At 50.1% G+C, this 13,823-nt stretch overlaps 1 protein-coding gene across 5 annotated transcripts in view; it reads left to right on the forward strand.

The window, feature by feature from the left end:
• The first annotated feature begins 100 nt into the window (after window positions 1–100).
• Window positions 101–13,823, forward strand: part of Graf (GTPase regulator associated with FAK) — a 66,004-nt gene continuing 52,281 nt past the window's right edge. For all 5 annotated transcript variants that reach the window (XM_089566988.1, XM_089566991.1, XM_089566990.1 and 2 more), the window contains exons 1-3: window positions 101–368; window positions 3,393–3,488; window positions 6,207–6,268. In XM_089566988.1, coding sequence (XP_089423114.1) covers window positions 215–368; window positions 3,393–3,488; window positions 6,207–6,268 — 312 coding nt within the window. In that variant the 5' untranslated portion in view covers window positions 101–214. The remainder of the gene's footprint in view (window positions 369–3,392; window positions 3,489–6,206; window positions 6,269–13,823) is intronic.

A 13,823-nucleotide genomic window follows, 5' to 3' on the forward strand; every position in this document is an offset into this window, starting at 1 on the left:
ATAGCGTTTATATGTAAAAAAAAAGTACTATAAATACCTAACAATTTTTAACTTTTTATAATTGAGTCTAGGTGTCGCATTCCTGAGCTTTAACAGGTCACAGACGTTGCTCGTTTAGCAACAATGCAAGTGCGAACTTCGTTCGTGTGGATTGCGATGGAGCAGTAAACAGGAGCTGTGCTATGTTAGCATCACGACACCGTTAACCACGACCATGGGTCTGTTACCGCTCGAGTTCACAGACTGCCTCACTGACAGCCCGTATTTCCGCGAGAATCTCCATGCGCACGAAAACGAGCTGGACCGGACGAGCCAGGCAATCAAAGGAATCATCAAGGAGGTCAAGGATCTGCTGAACGCTGCTAGAAGTGAGTTTTTCTCGGAAGTTTTGCGCCGCCCTTCCCTTCTGCTGCATGTCTGAAGAGCGCGCAATGCAATGCAAGAATTGTTTGTAATTTTGTGTTGGCCGTCTTTAGACAGTGCGAGCGATGAGTGTGTGTCGATGAACTTCTTGAAGCCGCGTCGGGAGTCCCACCCACATCGACACCTAACGCTTGTTGGTGCCGATGCTCGCACGTAGCGTCGCTTCAGGTGCGTGTCGCTCTTGGATCGGGTTTCTGTACGGTGTGGTGGCACGTCCTCTCCTAATGTAATAAACAAATACCATTTACGGCAGGCGCGTCAAGCAGCGTCGGTACGAGCGGCGCTGAGGATACTGGTGTGCGCCTTTCGGCAAGCCGGAAAAGTCGAGCGTGCGCGCGCGCGGGAGTTTGTTCCCATTAACGAAAGCCGCGCATTGCAAATGATTTGGAACATAGAGTTTCTTACTACTACCTAGAGGGAAAGCTGGCGGCGCTGCACTTCAGCCAACATGGACGCTCAAAGCATCATGGGGCGGTGAGCTACTTGTTGCGGCACAGTCGTAGTTTTTCGGGAACACAGAGTGGCAGTACTAAGGCGTTTCATTCCGAAAACGTAGTTCGTCTGTGCGCAGACGACTTTCGCGCGAACGCAGTGTGCAAAAGCCATAGTAGTGAAGACGCGGCGACACACGACGCCAATAAAAGGTTTTACTCTTCCGAAATGCCATTAAAAAAACCTCTTAAAGTATCTAAACAACAACATTTTTTCTGAAAACATATTTACTTTTAAAAGTGCGCCTGTTAATTACGAAATATTAGTTTTTTTAGTGTTCATCACTTGGCCAATAGGAAAGCTAGTCATGTCTTATTTTAGGCAAACTTTGCACTTAAATGCTTTTCTGCTCGTTTGTTGCAATCATTAGACAAGATATTGAATGTTAGGACGTTTGTAGCTATCAAACAGCTTTATTTTTTTATTATTTTTTGGCCAAAAGTTACAGTTCCGCAACAAGTAGCTCACCGCCCCATGATGCTTTGAGCGCCCATGGTGGCTGAGGTGGTCACGTGGGGTCTCCATGCAAACTCCCATAGACGGCTTGCCAGCTTTCCCTCTAGGTAATAGTAAGAAACTCTATGATTTGGAACGGCGAACCCACATTCTTTTGTGGCTTAATCGTGGCATAACGGCCGGTACGATTTCGGCTCGCGTTATCTTGATTTGTTCGTCGTGGCGCCTTAGGACACGGTTGACAACGAAAGATTGGTAAATGTTATCACCGCAAGCGTTCACGTGGAAGTCCGTAATCCTGTCATTATTTTGTCGGGCCGATATTTTTCGAACAATGCTGCTGTCACAAGCGCAAATGGGAACTGAGGTGTAATTCTGTAAATGGCTGAAGTTTGCAGGGACCACAGTCCTGCATACAGACAGTGAAAAATATGCTTTTCAAGGACAGTGTTGGGTAGGGAGACAGCCTCTCCACCTGTTATTCACCACATGTCTACGAGAAATATTCATACCATTGTATTGATATATAGGTAGATGTGTTAATAGAGAACACCTCCACAACTTTTTATTTGCAGATTACATTTCAGTTTAGGTAACCAAGGGGATGAATTATCGTACATGATTGTGGGGACCTAAACTGGTTCAATACTATCATAGTCATGAAAATTTGGGGTTCGAAGACTTGATTAATGTCCAGCAGCCTGGCATAAGGGCAGCAGTGTGTACAATAGGCTGTGAGGTATTGTAATTAGTAAAACAGAATACGTCGAGGCCAAGCGGCAGCAGCAGATTGAGATCTTAAGGAAAGAATTAGCAGGAGAATAAAAAGCATTGGTTGAAATGCATTTGGCAGGCACTCTCAAGAAGTAAAAAGCAACTTACCAGTATCCTTCGAAACGAATGCATGCAGCAGTGTACTGTCAGTGTTGAGTGAAATGCAAACACAAAAGCACGAAAATATTAGCTTCTTGAGTGTGGATACTAGCAGAGTCTAACAGCACTTCCTTAGAGTGTCCTTCACATCTTCGAACTGAAATTCAAGGATGCTAGAATTCTGTCTCCCTCCACTTAGGTGTTCCCATTTTGCTGTCTTGAATTTCAGTTGTCTTGTTTGCATTTCATTTGATGCTACTAATAAAGATAACTTTATTCAACATCTGTTTATGTTGTACTCTGCCATTCTTATGTGGTATCCTACGAGTACTCACCTTTGCGCCATATCTTGGAGGCTAAAGAAAAAGAAAAATAGGAGCAACTTAAAAGATGTAAAACAACAGCATGGATTAGAGATAATCATGTAAATAGTGATGTCTTAGCCTAACCTTAGGTGGAAGATATGGACTTGACAGGACTGAGAATCTGTGGGACATATGACCGGTAGTCTGTTACGGTAATGGAGCAGATACCTAATGTAGGAAAGTGCAGCATAGGCAGCAGAGAATCAAGCAGGAAGGCAGAATTACCAGATTTGGTAGGATTAGATGGCTTCTGTTCACAGAGTACAAAGTTGATAGGAGACTAACGCGAGGAGCTTTAGTTCCACCGTGAACTGAAACTAGCTGGTGATGACATCTGACCTTCTGACATGCATCCATGAAACTGAAACACTTTTGTGAGCTGCCCTGGAACACTGACATAACATTTCTGGAACTACCCTGCACCTTCATTGTAGCGCTCACTTGAAATCTCATATGACTGGCAAAAGTTTTGAATGTCTCATCAGTAACAGTGCTTCGTGTTTCTCTGGTTTTAGTTGTCTTTCTTCTTGTAGTTGGCAGGGACCTGTCAGCACAGAGGGTAAATTGCATTACTTAGATTATGTTGCAGCACTTTTTTTTTGGACAGAATCTGATGTCTTACAAACTGTTGCATTGAGTAAACGAATCGGTTTTAACTTTTCAGAGCACGAAACCTAAAATGAATGCTCCTGTGGTTCTTGCCTCCATATTCCCTCTTTTAAGAACAGGAACAATGCACTTCTTCAGGCGTATATTAACTGCATGATACCTATTTTTTTGCAGACCTCTCAAGAGCACAACGAAATCTTGCCACCAGTTTCTCGAATTTTAGACTGGAATGCATTGGAAACAGCCAGACTGATGATGAAATCGTGATTGGTAAGCATTTTTATTCTTTTATGCCTCTCTTGCTGCATCTCTATACACCTGCAATTGGCGCCCATGTGCTGTGCGATGTCGGTGCACATTGAAGATCCTCAGGGGGTCAAAATGAATCCGGAGCCATCCACTACAGCGTCCACCATAGCCCTTGTGTTGCTTGAGAACGTTAAACTGCAACATTGTGGTGCACACCTGGAACATTCTCGTTGTTTCCTGGTGTTATATAAAAAAACTCTGTCCAGAGCCTTCTTGCAAAGATGGTTTTTGTTTTAAGGGCAGTGTAGGGCATTTTTTTTTATTGCAAGTACCAATCTGCAGCGAGTGTCCATAGACAAAGAAATCCCATAGTACATTTACTATCTATCACCAAGCAATGTCTCTGTTTCTTGCGCTTCTGTTGGTGCCATTGTCCTTCATTCTTGTCTGTTGTCCTTTTTGCACTGGTTCATCTGAGACACTTAACACCACTTTCGTGTTAAAGGTCTGTGCATGACAAACCAAAGCTGCTGTGAGGCATTGGCTTGTTAGAATTTAGTGTTTGTTGTGTCAAGAAATAACTATTAATTTAAGCAGTGCAGTAGGGATACACTTCACCAAATCTAATGGCAGCATGGTACGATGTCCACCGAGGTTGTGAATATGACACTTGTCACATGTGCATTAGGGTATAATTCTTTTTCTTGAAGAGTAGCTGCTGGCTGTTGCTTTTTCATCACGTTTTGTTTTGCTAGCACGTGCAGTAATTTTTATAACTGCATGGAAAGCATTGCAGTCCATGTGTTACTGCAGTAATATGTCAGGCAGTAACCACATCCCACTTTAAGTGCAGTGCAATCACTCTGCAGCAAGGGGAGCAAATGTGAGTTGTGGCTCCTATTGACACATTAAACTTCCAAAACAGGCCCCAAGTGTACAGAGGCCATTGTTGGCTAGAAAACCTTTTGGTGCTGCTTATAGTACTTCATTAGCACTTTGTCACGCATTTCCCGCTGATTTTCGCCCGCACTTTCAATTTTCGCAACGGTGCAGTGAGTTACTCGCCACAATAGCTGGTTACAAGGAACATGCCTACTGTCTCCAGGGCCAGTCTCCTCCCACCCACAGGCTGACAAAACGCCTTGAGACAATGCATTTTGAGAGATTGGTGGTCGAAAGGAGGCAGTGATAGTAACGAAGCATGAAGAGTCCGTAATGTATCTTTTCACCCTACATTTAATCGATGCAAGACTTTTTTTAGCCCTCTATGTCTTCGTGATGCCACTGGTAGTTGAGTCTCGGAGGAGAATTTGTCTAGTCTTGCGACGTGTGCCATTGAGGAGATGAACGTCTGGCCCAGAACGCGGGCTGTGTTGGTAAAATAAGCTTAGCATGCGCCTTACTTGTAATTGAGAAGTTTGGGCGCATTAAAGTTTAATAAGTCGCAGGCACATTTAGAAAAATGGTCTTGTCCCGATAGGTGTGTCCAGACTTTTTTTTTTTCTTTTCATTTTTTAGCGGGTCGGCCGGCACCGTTCCGCTCGGTGATCGGCTGCGCACTGACCGAGCGATTCGTGTCCAAAGTGCGCAGGACCCGGCAACGTGGCTAGATTCATCCTTTGGCGTGGCAGACAGGTACAGGGAATTAAAAAATTAAGCGATTCGGTGCGAAGTTCAGCTGCCTGGTCGCAGCTAAGCCAGGCTGTGCACGACGGGTCTTGGCGCACTTGTTTTTTTCGGTTGCCTTCCGCACTGCTGTGTAGCGGGCGTGCCGTGTCGTTCTCGAACCGCAGCGGCGCGGCGACAGTTGAACACCTGGAGCTCGCACATGCGAAGTGACGGAACGGCAGGCCCCGAACAGCGGTCGAAGCGAGTCGTTGAACCCGTTAGCAACCCGTGCTACGCTCCGCTCTCGGGATTTTTTTGCTTGCTTGCTTTTATTTTTTTCGTGATCGCATACCACAAAACGAGGTTTTCGCTGCAAAGCGAAAAGCTTGATCTTAGTCGCTTTTAGCTGCTGTGCGGAAGAAGCTCTGTTCACACGAAAATACTGAGGTAAGAGCCGCGGGTTTTCTACGGTTTCGCGGTGAGTTTAAAGCAGTATTCGCGGCGCTTGCGCACTCAGTCGAGAACTCGGGAGTGGCGCCAGTATCTGTTGCCTTTCTATGCCCGATCGTCTCTTGCTGAGCCATGTTCTCTCCAGTGATGAACGAGCGATAGGCCAAGCCATAGTATTACTTATCGCACCAAATAACCTGCAAATGAAACCGACTGCTGCATGACTGTCACTGCGGCAGCGACGAGCTGTGTCTGCGATTCCACGTGCGTGCTCCGCTGTCAGCATCTGGACCGTTCGCGAGGACCGCGTGGTCTTTAGGCTCCGTGTGAGCTGCGCCAGAAAGGAGCGCGAGATTTACGGAGTCTCTCTCCTTTGATGTCTGCCTGGCGGCTGTGTTTCCATTCTGGGGTCGTGCCATTGCTTTTCGCAAACAGCTGGCGAGCAGACAGCGGTCCAGCTCACGTGCGAGAGACAAGCGTTCGCGACGGTGACTGAAGGTGCGCGAAATTATTGCCTGCCTTTGTCGCTGCCTGATGAGACGCGCAGTCGTGTTTCCGGCGTCACCTGTGGCGAGTGTTCTGTGAGAAACTGCTGCTGGTCGTCGGAGCCCGTGTCCGCGGGTGAACCGAGTGCACGTAATTGCGTGTGACACGTGCGCTCTTTTTGCTTGTGTGTTTCAGCCGGCTCGCTGAAGGAATTCGGTCGGCTGCTGGGGGCCATCGAAGATGAGAGGGACCGAATGGTGCGTATTTCTTCATCTTTTTTTTTATTAATCATCAGCCGTTTAAGTTGTCGAAAAAGGTCGCAGAAAAAAAAATGCATGTTTCTTGACGACCACCGCGGGAAACGGGAACCGAAATCAGTGCTGGGGGACACAGTAAGAGGGCGGAATTAACATTTGTGGCTAAACACGCTGATAGTGTCAAGTGGTAGCGACGACGGGCACGCCAGGAAGCCAGGCGGACGGCGACTTCTAAAGCAAGCTGTTTAATTACTTAGACAGCTTCGGTGAGAAGGTTTGTCTCGAGCCGTGCTCTGCCGATTGAAAGGTGAGAAATTTCGAAGTTGGTAGTGGTTTCCGCAGAAAGTGCTTGCCCCCAATCGCCGCAGCGTAGCGTCATGAACGACAAAGGCACGAGCGCCGCACCCGCAAAAAAAAAAAAAAAGCAGCTGCGTTGAGATTTCACTTCATTTGTCTCACAGCACACCGCACTAGACAAGCCTGCTCACATCTTTACAAAAAAAAGGGGGGGGGGGGGGGGGGGGTTCAATACCGTATGCAGTGACTGCAGGCCGCGCAGTACTTGAGCGGGAAGTTTTCAGATAACCTGATTGCGTTGTTGGTGGTGTTCTGACTCCATGATCGGGATCTTTCGCCGAAAGAATCGTTGCATACCGCAGACATGAGTGTATGTGCACTCTAGATAGCTCGTCCCGTTTGACGAAACAGTGATAAGACCGCGTACGTATGTCAGTAGCGAAATAGCGCCAATAAAGAGAGTAAACGAGATGGAACTTGGCGGCCAGCAGCGCGCTGCGACTTCCGCGCAAGTGAAAGGAACAGATGTAGACCTCCTCGCGTTCTCGTTTGGAAAAACTCCCGCGCGGAGTATTACGCGAGATAGCCGAATTTTCTGGCTATTGATTCGCCTGCGGTCGCTGCAACGAAGGCACTGACCTGAGGGGCCACGTTTTGTAGCGATCCTTTTTTTTTTTTCGATTCATTCTTTTCATTTTTTTTTTTGTGCCCTTCTGTCACAGGTAGTTGCAATTTGTGACGTCTTGAGTCTGAGGTCTAGGCAAGCGTCATTCGCCAACACTTGTATCGAGGGCGGGGTTGACTATTGACAAGGAAATAAAAGAACGAATCGCCAAAGTAATCGTTACAAAATGCGCGACCCCTGATGCTTGCTCTGTGCTTCAGGGTGCGTTACAGCTCTGGCAGACATGGCCGTAGACTAGTAGGAACACCGCAGAGAGCTACTTTCGGCTGTTTCTTTACCCGCACTGAGGCTAATGCAGATAGTCGACTTCACGTTGTCATCGATGCAAGAGCCGAAGTCTTAGCCACGCCAAGAACCCCGGAAACAAAACTGTGGAGGCTACAATAGCACGAGATCGGCCGGCTTTCATGGTCATACCTGCTTCGTTTTTTTGCTTTTTTTTTTCTTGCGTCCTGGCGCTCATGCCTTGTTATAACCGCGCAGTGTTCTTAAAAACCGGAATACGCTGTGAGCAGTGCACACGAAAACCACAGATGGAAATTGGCGGGGCACACGTGTGTAACAGAGGCGGTTGTGGCTATCTCTGCGTAATCGGCGTTGTGAAGTGAGCGTGAGTCAATATGGGGTGGGGCAAAGGTTTGTGCGCATCTGGGCGTTCAACGCAGCTCGCCGACTGGGTATGCGCTCTGGGGCCACGCTGCGTACCAATAACGTAGTACATACAGTGTGGTCCACTGTTAAAGGGAACACGAGATGGTGTGGGCTTCCGCACTTCGCTTAGCGCTTCAGCGATAGCCGGCAGCGCATGCGCAGTATGCACCGGCGGCTGCTCTTTCCGCGCCTGCACCGGCGGCAGCGCGTCCCAAAGCGTCGTGGCCACGCTGTCGCATGTTCCCTTTAACAGTGGACCGTGCTGTACCTCGATGCGCGCGTGCACTGAGGCGCCCCACGTGAGAGTACGTACGAAGTCAGCGGCGAAACGACGCATCCTGCGCGTGTTCACGTTAAATTTACTTTGCGTCTCCTACTGCGCGGCAGCCTTTTGGAGGGACGCTGAGGTCGAATTGAAGTTCACCTGTATCGGCACATTCTGTTCACAGAGGGACCACTCTCGCCGAAAGCGGAGCCGTTATATAAGCTATGAAATTAAAAAAAAAAACGAAATACAGTGCGCTGCGCCATCAGCGGATGATTTCGCTAGTAAACTGCGATGCTTTGACACAGAATTTTTGGCGCGGATTCCCTGAGGCGAAGGAGGAAAAACTTTAATGGAAAATCAGTCAGCCACTCTTGAGAGGGCCCAGTACCCCCCCCCCCCCCCCCCCCTTTCTTCTACGCTATCATTCTGTTCAAAAAACAGTGGCCTCGGAGTCCTTTTCTGTGTAGACGTCACGAGTTCGAATCTAGGGGCGGGAAAATTTCTAAGTTTACTTTTCTCTCCATTAAATGCGTCTTTTCGGTCCCAAACAAACGTCACCGTATACCCGGAAAGAGTCATGAAATTTTGCTTATAACAATAATTGTATAGAGTTCGCTGCAGTTCCCCTTTAGTTTCCCGTGGTAGCTAAACTGCAGCGAGACGGTCTCTCTCGAGGAGACGACACGACGTTTTCGCTCGTTTCCTGTATCTTGAGCACGCGCTTTGCATATCTTGGCGCAGCCAGCGCCCAAGTTTCCAGAGCCCCTTGTAATTCGTGCTCGCGTTCCTTGAATGGACTTCGAACGGCCTTTACCCTTGGTGTACGAACAGGGCCGATTAACGGTGCCGTAGAGAGAGAGAGGGAGCGGTAGGGGCGAGGTTGTAACTTCCTGCCTTCGGGCACGTCTGGACGCCACCTTCTAACGGCCGTCACTCTGCGAGAGACTCGGATAGCTTCCGCGCCGGCAAAAGCTGCAGCTTATCGCCTCTTGAGGAATGGCGGCCTCTTTGTCCGCCAGATACAGGTTCGAGGTGGTCTCGACACGCTCGTTCACTCCTGTCTTGTGCCTTCCGGCCGGTTCTTAATGCTGCGCCAGTTTGTCGCCTTCCCCCCTTTTTGCGGTGGACAACTCGCCTCGGCCTATGAAGATGGGCGGCGGCCGCAAGCTTTGATGAAGCCGCGTGTTTTCATTCTGTAGCCCCCCTAGGTTTCGCCTAAATCCGGCCGTAGGCTGAAAGGACGATTTTTCACTGGTGAATTGTCGTATGTGTACTCGCCTACTATTAGCCGATACTACGTATATGTAAGTCGGCACCCTGACTTCGGGAAGATAAAAGAAAAAAAAAATGGTTGGAATGTCGTACAGGTCGGCCCACAGAAGCTCTTGAGCTGCCAACATGCGATTGAGGCGAGCGGCACGGCGCACCACACGTCGGGGCTACGGCGGTTCCGTGAGAAACTCATCACCGGGGACATGCGCTCTGCGCCGGAACGAAGCGTGAAGACGCTTTACAGCACGCGAGACGGGGTGCAAGACGTAAACGCATTCGTTCCGTTAAAGTTGGGCAGAAAACCTTAACATCTGCAGCTTCACGGATGTCTTACGTTAATAGGCACTTCTGGGATACCGTGTTAACGTACCCGTTACCGCCCATCGCCAGTTCGCGCGCGCTGATTGGTCCCGATGGCCCAGGTGGGAGCGCAGCTGCCGGTAACATGGCTCCATCGGGCGCCCGCAAGATGTTCTGCGCATGCGAATTGATGGGCGCGGGCTTCCCGTATACTCCGGTAACTTTGATAGGGTTTAGAAGGGTTAGGATTCGGGCTGGTGGGTAGTCGACATGATGTTCCATAGCTCACAACAAGGATGGGACATATCACGAATGCTGAATTTCCATTAAACTGAATAAAATCGTTTAGTGAAAGTTTAGCGCTCGTGTTTTGTCCCTTCCTTGTTGTGCGCTATGGAACCTCATGGTAATATGGTATACGGTGTGCTAGAGGTGTCTAATGGCAGTATCATCCACAGATGCGCAAATACTTTGGCGTTATATTACTGCACGCGTAAGGGCGCTCTCGCTGCTTTTGCCCTGTATTTGCCGTACTTTTAGGCGGCATAATACTCGCGTGCTGCCACCCGATTTTTCGATGCCTCCCTGCGTAAGAGGGCGCACCACGGTGTAAGAATATGTTTTTTCTTGCACCGCTGGACTCGCTTAGATGCTGTCCGGAACGGTGGCCAACATTCGGGAGGACCGGGAGGTTTCGTTTTCACGGCGAGGCCTCTAAAGCGCTCGGTCGGTGCGGTGACCTTCGTTATTATCTTCGTATCGACCCTATCTCGGAGCATGTCTGAGAACCGTTTACGCGGCACTCGTGTAAACGAAGGGGCGCGTGAAGCCTTTGCGCTGTTACGGCGGTATCAGTTTGCTGTGAATTCTCAAAAGCGTCCAGAACATAGGACTTTACACCGTGGTGTCCGTTTTCTCCCTGCCTTTGCAGCTTTTGTCGCCGGGTTGGCGCCTCCCCCTGGCCGTGGTTTTTGCCTATTTCCGGAGTTTGCAGAGCGCGATTGTGAAAAAAAAAGAGAGGAAAGCGCTGAGGCAGCGTATGAGTTCGAGCGTTAGCAGTACCGAACAAATATTGTCATAAGTCATCTTCGCTATATCCGGTACAAATGTTTGTTTCGTTATATCCGGATATCTACTTTTTGATGTCAACGAATACAGTGCAAGAAGACGAATCGTTTGACACCACTTCGAATGACCTACGTCAATTAGTTTGGCTGTATGGACACTTGAAGTTTCAGTAAGTCACGGTTTGGGGAAGCAAAGGACGTCGGGGCGAATCCCTGTGATGCGCTACGCTTGATTCGACTTGTAATCTTTTGCTCCATAACGCGCTGAATCGTTTGATAGCACTCTGAACATTGTGCGTCAATTAGATAGCCCGCAATCTGTACCAATGGTACCACCCACACTAGTCCCACTTGAATGACCTCGTGGTTCATATTAACGCAGCCTTGAGTGATGCGAGTATTAGAACTAACGCTTTAAAAAGAAGCCGACCTGAACGCGACTTAATACGATAGAGCATTTGCTATGGCATCCTGGTCTTTGCCCTATGTTTGTACAACCGTATTGCGAAGGGTGATCCCTCGGAAATAGCGCCAAGGTTTGTTTGTCGGGCGGTCAAGAGCGGTCGACGTACGACACTTGTCATTGGCGATATGATGAGGCCGTGGGCGGAGGCAGATACGCCAAGGACGCGACTATACAGGTAGGAGACTGACTCCGTATATACCCCCCGACGTTTACATGCCCGCGAAGAACTTTGGGAGTGCTTAATTTTCTTCTTGACCTCGTCAAATTTTTCTGAGAGGAAGTAAAATCGCACAACCGACCGTACTTTTAGCTCCCGTTTCAAGAAATAAGTTCTCAGCCAAACTCTAGCCTAACCTTGGACCGATCTAGCGTAAGTAAATGTCGGGTGACCGGGATGAAACTGGCGTCAGCGGTCGCCTTCTGTATTGCGCCGTGGTGTGGATCAGAACCGGCGTGGAATGGGGGATTTTTTTATTACGCATTTGGTACTGGGTGGGGTGTAGTGTGTCCACCGACGTTTCGAGCTTGGGCTCGAGGAAAGCGCAGGTGCGAATTTGCGCGTAAGGGGAAAAGCTTTATGCTCAGTTTCCATTTCGCAAATTCAGGACCAGACGCACGAGCCTCTGCACGTCGGGATGCTGTGTTTAAATAGAGAATATGTTCCCCAAGCACCCTCAATTCTCCCCAGATTCGTCGCATCTTTCCGTATACGCCCGCCCTGGGTACCAGGGAACCTTGCCGGGTGTTGCTTCTCAGACAGTGTGAGTTGCGCTTGCTGGAGTTGGTGGCATCCAGGCCTCTACAGTAAAGGGCAGACCGCTCCGCCGGTCGCATTCCTTCGTCGAAGAAGAACGCTGTATTAACTCCGCGGCCCAAGCCGAGTCGCTGGGGAAAGGACCCCGGAGTCCTGGTTCTGGCCCCGGCGCGGAGTAAACAGAAGAGCGCACTTCGCGGGTGCAGTATATAAACAAAGGTCCCGCGTGTTCGACGCCGAGACTCCGTTTTCTCCGCTGTTCGCTCGCGTAGGCGGCCGATGACGCACACAAAACATTGCCGAAGGGCCCTGTTGCCGCACGGGAGGCTCTTCAAGGGGGCTCTGCGGCTGTGGGTTGTGGACCTGTGGTCTTTGCTGCGATCCGTTGAAATCGCGGCACAACGACGGTATATAGCCTGTCGAGACCGCAGACTCCCCCTGGCAAACTGCGACTGAGTTTTCGACTCTTGTGTTGGAAATCGTGGCCGCGTCTGTCTCTTCTCTCTCTTTGCATATAACGCCGCGCCGCTTCCTGCACTTTTATTTTTCATCCGCGACGGATGCTGGGTGTTGTGGAGAAAAAAAGAAAAAGATCGCCGAGAGACGACGGCAAGGGCACCGTCGGCTGTCCCTCACCCTCCCCTTCGTCGCCCCCCCCCCCCCCCCCCCCTTTCCCCTCGTGTCTGGCTGCGCGAGTTGCATGCAACGGCGAACGCGCGCGCAGCCGAATGCTGCGAGCCGCACACGGCCGTACGCCGACGCGAGAACGCGCGCGGGCCGGCTCTCCCACGCGCGTGAAACGCGAGACACGACCGATTCGGATCGGAATGAGCGTCGTGGACGACGGGGAGTCATCGCTTTCGATTCGCCGGAATGAGATTTCAGCGAGTCGTGTGTCCTTCGCGCCTTCATGGTGGGTGTGCGTAACTGGAGCAGCAGTGGCACGCAGAGGCGCGTTTACGCGTGGTCCAGCATTTAGACGGCGCCGCCGCCACCTTCGTCGCGGCGTCGTGAAACTCGATTTGCGTAGCGCACCGCGAAAACACTATTTTGTTGCTGCGTTGCATATTCCCGCCGATATTCGCCCCTGGTAGTGTTGGGCAAGGTCCGTTCTGAGGAATATTTCCGTGACTGCGTCTGGTGCACCGCAGTCAATGCAGGCGCGGTGAAACCAGGTAAAACCGGGCGACTGGAGCGCGCTGTCAGAATTGGACCTCCCTCATCCGTTGTTTTCTTTTCCATCGTTTTCTTCTTCCCCGCGAATTGAAGGCGTGACCCTCTGTTCTGCGACCACGCGGAAATCCAAAGATGGAGCGGGTAATAGCGGACGAGGCGACGGCGGCGGCCCCTACGGCAGTGTGTGGTATACATCGCTTATCGGCGTGGCCTGCGCGTCGACGCACCTTTTCCGGCGCCTGTGCTCACGCGGGCGACGGTAGTGGTATTTTTTTTACGCGACACCTATAGCTTGAGGCTGTGTCGCTTTTCCGCTCCCCCCCCCCCCCCCCCCCCCTTCCCCCAATGCCTCGTTGGCCGAATTTGGGAGCAGGCAAAGGGAAGGAGAATTACAGTGAGCCGCGTGCACGTTCTTGCGTATTATCCAACCCTGGCCGTCCTCTTCCTTTCCTTCTTTGTTTTCGCTCTTCTTTCTTTCTTTTCTCTTTCTTCCGGACATTATTTTGCTTTTCAATTTCTCGTAAGTCGAGCATCCTGCTTGTGACCGCCGCGTGCCATTTTCTGACTTCGGCATACTGAGCATGCGTGAGGGGTGGTGTTCCGGATAGGCGACGTCAGT

The sequence above is a fragment of the Amblyomma mixtum genome, chromosome 1, assembly GCF_055824585.1.
Source record: "Amblyomma mixtum isolate Tamu chromosome 1, ASM5582458v1, whole genome shotgun sequence".
Lineage (NCBI taxonomy): Eukaryota > Metazoa > Arthropoda > Arachnida > Ixodida > Ixodidae > Amblyomma > Amblyomma mixtum.